The sequence below is a fragment of the Loxodonta africana genome, chromosome 16 (genome assembly GCF_030014295.1).
Source record: "Loxodonta africana isolate mLoxAfr1 chromosome 16, mLoxAfr1.hap2, whole genome shotgun sequence".
Taxonomy (NCBI): Eukaryota; Metazoa; Chordata; class Mammalia; order Proboscidea; family Elephantidae; genus Loxodonta; species Loxodonta africana.
Genome location: NC_087357.1, coordinates 59,204,250 through 59,215,716, shown reverse-complemented (window position 1 = coordinate 59,215,716; position 11,467 = coordinate 59,204,250). Strand labels below are relative to the sequence as shown.

Here is an 11,467-nt window from a genome sequence, read left to right as displayed (position 1 = left end):
ATTTCTACTGGCCTGTCAGACTTTCTCAACCCTTCATTGTTTTTCATGACCTTAAAAGTTTTGAGGAGTCCTAGTGTTCTGCAAAATGTCTCTCCATTTGGATTTGTCTGATGTATTTTTCATGGTTAGACTGGGGTTATGGGAAGGAAGAAAACAGAGGTCATTTTCCATTCTTATCAGTTTGTATCTAGTGTACACATTATCACCATGACTTATCACTGGTGATGTTAACCTTAACTTCATTTTCACAAAGTATTTCATAATCATTACCCCATAAAATTTTTTCAATGACCCTTAAGTGGACAAGCCTGGCATCCTTAGCTCCATTTTACAAAGGAGAACAATGAGGCTGGGGCTGGAGCTGGGGTGCTATGAATGTTACCCCACTGGCCTCTTCATAGCACCCCAACCACCTCCTCTAACTTTTATGTGAAGGATGTCTTTTTAAGAAGCAACATCTTATAATGCTTTTCAGTGTAAATTCATTTTTGCATTCCTGTAGCTAGTAATGTTCATGGTTAAATGAGACTTGGTGTCTTTGTGCTGTACCTATAACGCTAGACTTGTTTGAAGGAGCCCTCGTTGTAAAATGCTTAAGTGCTCAGCAGTTTGAACCCATCAGCCACCCCACAGGAGAAAAGACCTGTTAGTGTTGTTATGTGCCATCAAGTTGATCCCAATTCACAGAGACCCTATATGACAGAGTAGAACTGCCCCACAGGGTTTCATAGGCTGTGATCGCTCGCATAAAGATTACAGCCTAGGAACCCTTATGGTGCAGTTCTACTCTGTTATATCGGGTCGCTATGAATCAGAATCGACTTGAGGGCACACAACAACAACAGGGTTGTTTCAACAAATTGGGGTAAAAATGTCCAATGAACTAATTAAGTAACAACCAACAAACTATACAAAGTAAACATTATTATTCATTTCAAATGAACTTTTATATGCTTATCTTACTTCCTTAAAGATTTAAGCCCTTTTAAATAAGTTACCATGGAGTCATCTCCATCCCCATGTGTGTCAGAGTAGCACTGTGCTCTGTAGAGTTTTCAGTGGCTGGTTTTTTGAAGTAAATTACTGGACCTTTTTTCCGAGTTGTCTCTGGATGGGCTCAAATCTCCAACCTTTTAGTTAGCAGCCTACAGCAGTTAACTGTTTGCAGCACCCAGTGACTCTCAAACCCTTTTACCAGACTCCAAAAAAGTCATCTAAAAGAAGGTGGTTTCCCCATCTGTAATATAGACCTATGACTAAAAAAAGATACAATATTTGGGGACTGGTATATATCAATGTTGCTCATTTTTCAATCAGCTGAGAAGGGGGATCTGATAATTGTCCTTCTGGAAAATCTAATAACAAAAATATTTTTATTATAATTAGAGCAATAATAACAAAACTAACATAGTGAGTCATTTCTATGAGGCAAGCTCTGTGCTAATATTTAAATAATTATCTCATTTCATCATCAAGTTATTTTTGTTCGGTCCTCCTAATATCCTCAGTCTGCAAATGAGGAAAGTGAGGCTCAGAGAGATAAAGAAACTCACCCAGGGTCACACTGATCATATATTTGGAGCTGTTACTCAAACCCAAGCCATATAACTCCAAAGCCCAAATCTTAGCTACTCTGAAATTCTGGGACACAAGTCTCACACTTTTCAGTGTATTAAAAACACCTGCATATTTAGACTTGCTTATCATCACAGTAGATCATACAGTATTTCCACTAATCAATGACCCCCCCACACACATGATAGAAACAAGGCGTTGAGCTGAAACTAGCAGTATTTACTAGCTTTATTATTTGTCCCATCATTCAGAAGCAGCTGGCCTTAGAAGAAGACTCAGCTATGGTAACAGCTGGGGAATAGCACATTTCTAATCTGGAGTGTTGTTTATACAACCCTCACTCACTTCTTCGTTTATTTATCCAACAAATATTTATGGAGTGCCTGCTATATCCCAGGCATTTTTCTAAGCACTTTTGAAATATCATCCAAGTTAATCCTTACAATAGATTTGAAGGTACTATCATTGTTATTTTACATATGAGAAACTGAGACACAAAAAGATTGAGTAACTTGTCAATAGTCACATCGCTTAAGAGATAGAACCAAGATTTTAAAAAGGTAGCCTGATTCCAGATTCTCCACCTGCACTTCAGATTTCTTTTCCTTGCTAGCCACAGAAAAAGCTGAAGCATAAATAATCACTGTTGACAGTAACTATTTTTTTCAAGAATAGTAATTATTACAGTTATTTCTAACTTAATAAATCTGTCTTCTCTATCATTACAAATAATGTGAAATAGCGGCAGTTACCCTTGCTGTTTCATCTAGAAGCTTCAGAATAGTAAAGAGTAATATCTGGGAGTTACCTGGCTCAAAACGGTAAACTAGGAACTAAGGTTTCTCCTTTGAAATGACGTAAAAAATGTGCAAAAACAGAAGGAATACAACAAAAACATAGTTAGAAAGCATGAAGACGTGGGCCAACGATGTTGAGAATTCCAGAAAGATAGAGTACAAATAGGACTGAATTGCTGGAGAAACCAGAGAATTGTACCTTCCTGAGCCCTGGTGGCGCAATGGTTAATCGTTCAGCTGCTAAATGAAAGGTCAGCGGTTGTAACCCACCAGCCACTCTTCAGGAGAGAAGACTTGGCAATCAGCTCCCGTAAAGATTGAAAAAAAAAAAAAAAATTCACTGCCGTTGAGTGAGTCCAACTTACAGGGACCCTATTGTTTTTGTTTTTGTTTTTACAGGACAAGGTAGAACTACTCCATAGGGTTTCCAAGGCTGTAAACCTATATGGAAGCAGACTGCCACATCTTTCTCCCAAAGACTGGCTGGTGAGTTCGAACTGCTGGCCTTTTGGTTAGCAGCTGAGCTCTTTATTGTGATGTCAGGGCTCACTCCTGTAAAGATTACAGCCTAGGAAACCCTATGAGGCGGTTCTACTCTGTCATATAAGGACATTATGAGTTGTAACCGACTTGATGGCACCTAACAACAGCATAGTGTATGATTTTTTTCTAGAAAAAACAGCCTAAGATAGCAGAAGCGAGCGCAGTCATTTCTACGAGAGAGCCCGAGAAGCTTAAGACATAATCAGTAAATACGAAGAGCGGCAGTGCTCAGTGTGTTTGTTCAATAACTATATTCAGAGCAGTAGAAATGGTTGGAGGTCATCCTTACTTTTTTATTTACGGGCTATATATATATATTTTTTTATTATCAATGATATTTGCCCTCAAGCTAAAAGGTGGGAGCTGTTCCTTAAAGAAAAGGAACAGGACTTCTAGTAAGAGTGAGAAGAGAGGCAGAGTGAGTTGGGGGTAGATAAAGACCTTCTGAGGAGTCAGGGCTGGGGGTGGGGGGCAGGGAGAGTAAGAAGTTCTCTACCAAGGACTGAGTGAGATGCACTAAGCGTCTGATCTCAGAGAACCCCCCTTACCTTGATGCTCCAGTTGTTTTTCCTCATTGCACCCACAGGGAAGCTGATCTCACAACTACGTCCTGCCACAATACCCAGAACCACAGCCAGCTACCCCATTCGATAGACAACCAGCAACTCTGAACACCAATCCCAAATAAGTCTCCTAACCAACCCAGTTCTTTATCTGCAAATATGAATGAATAACAAAGGAATACCAGATTATCTCAGGATCACCAGATAACAAAACCCAGTAAGTGAATGATGGAGTTGAAAAAACTGAGCAACTGACCAAATGAAAAAAAAAAATTCAGGGAAGAGAAAAATAATAAATAAATAAAGCATTGACAGAGTTAACAATAAAATGAAACCATCTGAAGATTAAGTTAAACATCCAGAAGATAGTTAAGAAACTGTACCAGAACACAGATCAAAGAGACAAAGATGGAAAACATATGGCATTACAGAAGGAGAAAATAAAAACAATGGAGAAGAAATTTTGAAGGAAATAACAGATTTGACTTACCTAAAGGAAGACACAAGATACGTGCAAAAACACCAATATCTAGACACATTCAAATTATAAACATTCCAAGGATAAAGAAAAAAAAAAATCCTAAAAATGTCCAGAGATTACAAAAATACTTATCTAGAGAGAGAAAACAATGAGACTGAATACAGACTTCTTAAAAGTAATACTGTATTCTAGAAAATAACCAGTCTTCAAAGTTTTGGAGGAAAATATATTACATCTGAAAAACACACTGAAAAATAATTACACGTTTTAAATATTATTTATTGATTTTAAATTTTATAATCAACCAATTAACAGAACACAATAGAAGTCAACAGAATGTCATTATTACAGACAATGACGTGATTAACAAAATTTGGGTAATGGAGGTAGAATAAGGAAGAAGGCAGGTATCGTAGGAGTGTTGGATTCCCCAACTTTCAAACTGAGAAATTAATCGTTTTATGAGACAGTAAGTCAAGACATGGAGGAATATAAAGTGTATTATCCTTTATAAAATATAGCGTATATTATTTACAGTTAACTACTTGAAAGAAAAAAAAATTAAAGCTGTTAATTATGGCTAATTCCTCTGGGGAATGGATTTGTACTTCCATATAGTCTGTGTGGGGGCCCTGGTGGCACAGTGGTTAAGAGCTACAGCTGCTAACCAAAAGCTCAGCAGTTCAAATCCACCATCCGCTCCTTGGAAATGATATGGGGCAGTTCTACTCTGTCCTAGAAAGGTTGCTACGAGTCGGAATCAACTCAACGGCAGCAGGTAGGTAGGTATAGTCTATGTGCATGATTTTTTCTATGTGTCGGTGTGTTTGTGTATGTATATAAATATATATGTATTTGTTTTTAAAAACTGATATCTGAATAGGATCACTATGGAACTAAGGAGGAATAAACATCACCAGGAGACTATGCTGTCTGAAACTAACCTGCAGCTTTGGTGGCCTCTGGAAACAGATGTGACTTTGGATTGAGTCCCTGTTGGGAGGTTCATAGTTGCATGCACAATGCTTAGATAGTATTAGGCAGGGACAGCTTTCATTTTGAAAGTGTAGTATGTATCCTTGTCACCCCAGGGCTGGATGCTACTAGGTGTGCAGGTCAGTGTGCCTTCCTCCCCTGCTCAAAGTGCCCTGTCCAGAAACTCTCTCTGAAGGGTGAAGGAAGCAGGATTAAACTGGTCTTTGCACAGCGATTGCCAATGATTAGACCATATCCGCTCTGTTGCTGCTATTAAAAGTTTATCAACTGCAGCCATGAGATCCTTGGGGCCTCTTGAATCCATGCTGTCCTATACCTCCAGTTGTTCAAGGCCCAGTCCCATTATACCACCTGTTCTTGATTTCGAAGGGATTCCTTCCCCCTTGTTGGAACATGGGTATCCTTTCAGTAGCTACTCCCTTTTCCTGAGCTAGCTTGAGCAAATCTCTGTTTCTTGCAATCAAAATCACCTAACTGAAAGAGCAGACTGGCAATTGTGTTCACTTTGCAATCAGAAAGGAGACCTGACTACTGTTGCACACTGGGAATGATGGGATGAGAGTCTCACTTTGTATTATAACCTTAGTTGGTATCAGAAAAACAGTGCATGAGGCTGAGACGGCTTCTTCAAGAAGAGTTGTTTTTTCTTTTCTTTCTTTTTTTAAATTACATTAAGGTGTTTTTGTTTTTATTTTTTAGGTCATTGAGGTATTAGATTAGAGGTCTCAAGGTATTTCTCAAAACTGCCAGTCTTTTAAAAAGGGATTAGCAGTGGATTAAAAAGAAGTAACTTAAAATTCTCTTTGATGACAGTTTTGTCTTTCAGATCCAGAGACAACAGAATGCAGACTAAACCTAAACTTTGAAAACAGGAAACATCAAAGATGTTTGGAAGATCACAGACTTCCCTCCTTCCTTTTTTTTTTAACCCTTCTCCTAGAGAGCTCATCCTGCGAGGTCTGAGAAAGAGAAAAGCATCCCAAACAGCCAGCAACTGGCCTGGCACTTGGTGTACTCTTGAGAACATAAGCAATCTTGCAGAATATCAGCATCAGAACAGACCACTCTGTGAGCATCATGGATCAAGACACAAATAAGACCACTCCGTAATCATGTCCGAATATAGGCGAAACTGCAACATTGTCCAAACTACAAAAATGACCAAATATCACCCTATCTAATTAAGATTTGTTAAGGTACCCCATCATAGAATTAACCCCACTTCCTGGCAGCGTCCAGTTTACAGTCCTACTTCCTTAAACCTTCCCTAAAGTGGTTCGAGCATAACAACAGTTGTGAGGGTGGCACAGGACTGGGCACGATTTTGTCACTTCAAGTCGGAACCTACTCGATAGTACCTAACAACAACAGAGTCACCTAACGCAAGTCCAAATTCTAAGTTTCTATGACCGTCTTACTGAGATGTCCCATGGCGGGGGGTGTGTTCTCCCTTGCTGAATGAGTAATAAACCCAACCTGTTCAACTACAGATGTGTTTCTGGTCTTTGGCTGGAGGATACTGGCAGGCCTTAGGAGTGCCATGATTCTCTTCTCCACTCTTATTATTACTTGTCTCACCTGGACTGTTCACCTGGACTGTTCACCTGGACTAACTTTCCTGGTCTCAGCAATAAATACTAAGCACTTGTGCCAGGTGCTTTATGTGATTTAACTCATTTGATCTGCACAATCACCCTATGAATGGACACAGTTAGTACCCCATTTACAAATGAAGAAACTGAACTGCAAAGTACATGGCACTATTAAGTGGCTGAGCGAGGATTTCAAGGCAGCTAGTGGACGCTTAAGGAGCCCTGGTGGAACAACCATTAAGCACATGGCTTCTAACCAAAAGGTTGGCAGCTCCAACCCACCCAGTGGCTGGGGTGGGGAGCAGGGAAGACATGGTGATCTGCTCCCATAACGATTACAGCCTAGAAAGCCATATAGGGCAGTCCTTCTGTGTCATAGAGCCTTGCTTTGAGTTGGAATCTACTCAAAGGCACACTGCAACAAGAGTGGGCCCTTGGTGGATCCCCGACTCCCACAGCATGCTGCCTCCCGCTACACTAATCTGCTGTGCTCCGAAGTGTTACTGAATAGCGTAGGTCACTGTACCATCAGCCTGCATCGAAGGGCACTCAGTGTTGGGTTTCCCGTAAAGATGTTGTGGGAGAATAGAGACCCACAGGGAAAAAAAATTCTCCCTCATCTCAGTACCAGAAATAATTGAGCTTCTAAGCAGAATTTTTTTTTCCCCATCTTGTGGAGACATTAGTCATATAATCCAGAGTCTTTACACCTGATTTTAGAAAAAGGTATGGGATGATTTAAAATGGAATAAGCCTAACCAAGAAAGATTGCCCTCGTGATCCGGGTCCTGCTCCTATTTTACTGATGTGGTAAAAAGAGCCTTTCTGTTTGGTAGTAATAGGACTGTTGCTGTTTTGTTGTTAGATGCCGTGGAGGAGGTTCCGACTCGTACTGACCCAATATGACAAGAGTAGAACTGCCCTGTGGGCTTCCTAGGCTTTGATCTTTACATAAGTAGATCGAGAGTTCTTTTCACCCTTGGAGCTGGTTGGGGAGCTTGAACCACTGACATTTGGGTTAGCAGAGCAGAGAGGTTCACCACTGTGCCACCAGGGCTCCTTAGTAATAGGACTAACCAAAAGCAAAACACCAAACCCATTGCCAACTAGCCGGTTCTGACTCCTGGTGACCCTATAGAACAGAGTAGAACTGTCCCACAGGGTTTCCAAGGAAAGGCGCGGATTCGAATTGTTGACGTTTTTGGTTGGGAGCTAAGTTCCTAACCACTGCGCCAATGACAGGACTGGCATATCTTTATCTCCCTTTACAACAAAGAAAGAGGAGGTCCGAGGCACAGAGCCTCAGAAGACATTAATATCTAGTGAAATTGCAGTAACTTACTTTCACTTCATTTCATTTCTTTTTGTAATTGATACCAATATGATTTTGTAATTATTGCTGAGACCAAGAAAGTTAGCCCAGGTGAGTAGTCCAGATGGCCTTTTCCATCTGTAGCCAGTCATGCTGGTTTTCCATTCACAAGTGATATAAAGCATCCTTTTAAAATAAATTTATTTCAATAAAAATTTAAGTCCATTAAAAAATGTTAAGTAAATAGTAGTGCAGGTGGTAGGAGCATATATCAAAAATTATGAAGGTGTTTTGGGGAAACGCTGACTTCAGTTTCCTCTTTGCTTTGGATGGTAGAAAGACCAGAGTTTAATTCACCGGTCCTTGATGCTGTTTTTTTTGATGCTGAGAGTGCAGGTCCCTGCTCCACGAATCCCCCTACCAGTTTTACTTCTGGCTTTGTCTTCTATCTCCTCCCTCGCTTTCCCTTCTGCTCTCTTATCCTGCTACCCTATATCCTTTCAGGAAAAAAATAGCGGTGGTGATGGTGGTGGTAGGAGGGCCTGTGGAGGGGTATGGCATAATAAAGAAGATCTCTTTGCTTTAATAGCACCGTGCCCAAAGATTAAGTGATCCTGGCTACCCATTGCTATGAGTGAGGGGAAAGAGGCTTTCAGAAGCCCAGTGCGTCTTTCTTCCTGTAGTCCTGGGAAGTTTTAATTCCGCAATCTGGGCAAGAGCCGCGTTTCCAAAACTGCTTGGACAGCGAATTCTTTGGCCCTCCTCCGTTTTAGCTTTCACAGTCACAATGAGCATGTGCGTGTGAAAAGTGTGAGTGAATTAAAGTGTTCAATGGAGAAAGGAGGACGTGCCACAGGTACCCCTTTCTCACTATGCAGCACCTTGACCTTCAATCCACCTTCCTCCTACATCTTTCCAACCCTTTGGAGCGGGGGAGCTCTCGTGGATCCCCTGGAAGCCAGGGGGTGGCGGTGAGAATAGGGGCAGGGATGGAGACTGGCTCCCGGCAGGAGGAGGGGGCTGGGCTGCGCTGGAAAATAACGCCCTGGAGCCCCAGCGGCGCGGCCCCAGACTCCCTGGAAAGGCCAGCTGTCTAGCAAAGCTGGGCTTGGATTCCCCCCTTCTTTAAAGAGTTCTCAGGAAGTTTGGGGGGAGGGGCGAGCTGCGCTCTCCAGTTCTACGGGCAGCAGAGGGTGAGGAGGGAAGACAGCAGCAGCAGAGGTCTCGCCGCTGTCACGTTCCCGCCCACCGGTGGGCTCGGGGTGCTCCTGCCGGGTCTGCGGGGTGCAGGCGAGGGGCGGCAGGGCGGGCGCGCGGGGCGGCATGGAGCCCCTGGTCCTGCTCAACGCCCTGGCCACCCGGCTGCTGTTCGTGCTGCACTCCCTGGTCGGGGTCTGGCGAGTGACCGCAGTGAAGAAAGAGCCACTGTACTGGTTGCTCGCGTTGCTCAACCTCCTGCTCTTCCTGGAGACTGCGCTCACTCTCAAGTTCAAGCGTGGCAGAGGCTACAAATGGTGAGCGCGCCCTGGGGAAGGGAGAGCGCGCTGGGTCCCCGGGTACCCTGTCCTGCCGCACGCGCGGGCAGCCCAAGAGCCGGTCTTCCCGCAGCCCGCCAATTCTTTACTCTGGTTCGGACCCCGCTTTGTCCTCCCTGGGAGCCTCGAAGATTGGTGAGATGCTTGCGTGGCTCTTGGGCGCTACTGGGGTACCCCGAGGTTTCCGGGTAAGACTGGGAAGGCTGGAGCCGTGGGCGCAAACGCGCGCCACTCACTCCCAGTTTGGGCAACTTGAAAGGAGACAAAAAAGAGGGGAAGCGCTTGTCTGCTTTGCAGAAAGTGCGCCCAGATGGGGGACTCGTGAGGAAAGGAGGGTCTGTGTTCTCTGCTTTCTGAGTTTGGGGTGCGTGGGTGTGCGTAGGTTGCTCTGAGTGCGTGCAGCTTTAGGGAATGCGCTTCGCTGGGCATAAGCAAGCTTTGCAAGAGCTTTTGGGCACCAGATAGCCTCCCACAGCGAGAAGCCCCTTTCAGCTTGTCTGTGGTTTCAGTGGCTTCCCTTCCTCCCAGTCCCAAGCGCTCCACGCACACTGCACTGCATCAGCTTCAGGTTTCTGGGTTGGTGACTTCGGAGCTTGGTGGATGGCCAGACCATCTTGCCAGAGATGGGCTGCGATGCTGGAAGCAGGAGCAGCAGGTAGTTCAGACTTAACCTCAACATGGAAGGGGTTCTGCATAGTGCTTTATTTCAACTCCAAAGACTTGAACGGCAACAGAAGAATTGAGAAAAAGATCCCCTTGCCATTGACCACAAAGAGTCCTTCTGCCATCCCTCTACACCCAGTACATTTTCATTCCAAACCTACTCATATTAGGCCTTTTCTTAATTTTTTAAAATAGTGAGGCCGTGTTTTTGTATTTGTCCTTACTTTTTAAAAGCACACCTCATGCTAGGAGAAAGAAAATATGAACCAATTCAAGAATTACATACACAATGGCATTAAAGTTAAACATACTCAGACAATAAAAAAAATCCATCCCTAGGTTTTTACATATTAAACTAAAAAAGACTGTGTATTCCATGACAGTCCAAGGAAAAGAATGTGTTGTCTCTTAAAATTACGTGAATCTTGCTTAAGCTTTCCCCTTTTGAAAAATTTCTAGAATTATCAATGAAAAAATTATTCAAGTACAATGGTAGTTTAATATAAAGAAGATTGAAATGTTATCTTCCCTCTCGCAAATAAGCAGTTCTTTAAGCACAAGAGATTTGAGTGTGCCTTTTGGAAATCTCAAAGAAAAAATGGTTTTAGCTTCCCAAATAAGTCTTAGGGTTAAAGAAACAAAAGAGGAGGAAAATGTTTGTTCACCCAGCGGGTCATATAAAATTAATTTAGTTTTTACTGAATGGGTTTAATATATTAGGGTAGAAATATCTTCGGTAACAGTAGGATGAAGTCTGACACTGAAAAATATTGCATGTAAAATCGTCCTGTCAGCTATCATCAGAACTTCTAGGAGAAATGTCAACCTCAGAAGAGAGGCCAGCTCAGCAGGAACTGAAATAACCCCCTCCTCCCCAAGAGTAGATCAGAGGCCTTATCTAGTGTTAAGTCAAAATCCCACTCCAGTTGTATGGAAATACTGTAGCCAAGGGAACTTTACCTTCATGTCTGTAAAATCACTGACAACTGATTCATACAGACGTATAACTTACAATCGAGAGAGGAGAAAAGGGTTGGGGCAAAAATACACAGATGGTCAGTCATAAGTCAGGTTAAGAAGAGGATGTAGTGGTGTTTAGAGTATAAGCCTCATAATTGGACAGATAATGGGAGAATAACTGGGCTTTCCTACTTACTTACTGTGTGACCTGGAGTAAGTTACTTAACCTCTCTGATCCCCAGTTTTCTCATCTGTAAATATTTATCTCATAAGGTTGTTAGAGATTTAAATGACATGACCTATGTTGATGATCAATGAATTAAAAAAAAGACCTATTCTAGATCTAAAATTTTTCTTTATTTCCTTTATTTTCCAATATTCTTTGAATCAACTGGACACATTTTCTGTGTACTAGTCAAGCCACTTTACTTAAAGGACTTGTCAATAAGC

General features: G+C 42.4%; 1 protein-coding gene across 1 annotated transcript in view; it reads left to right on the top strand.

Moving 5' to 3' along the window:
- The first annotated feature begins 9,182 nt into the window (after nt 1-9,182).
- Nucleotides 9,183-11,467, top strand: part of TMEM26 (transmembrane protein 26) — a 70,908-nt gene continuing 68,623 nt past the window's right edge. Inside the window, exon 1 of the mRNA XM_023546979.2 lies at nt 9,183-9,373. Within this exon, the coding sequence (XP_023402747.2) occupies nt 9,183-9,373 (191 nt within the window). The remainder of the gene's footprint in view (nt 9,374-11,467) is intronic.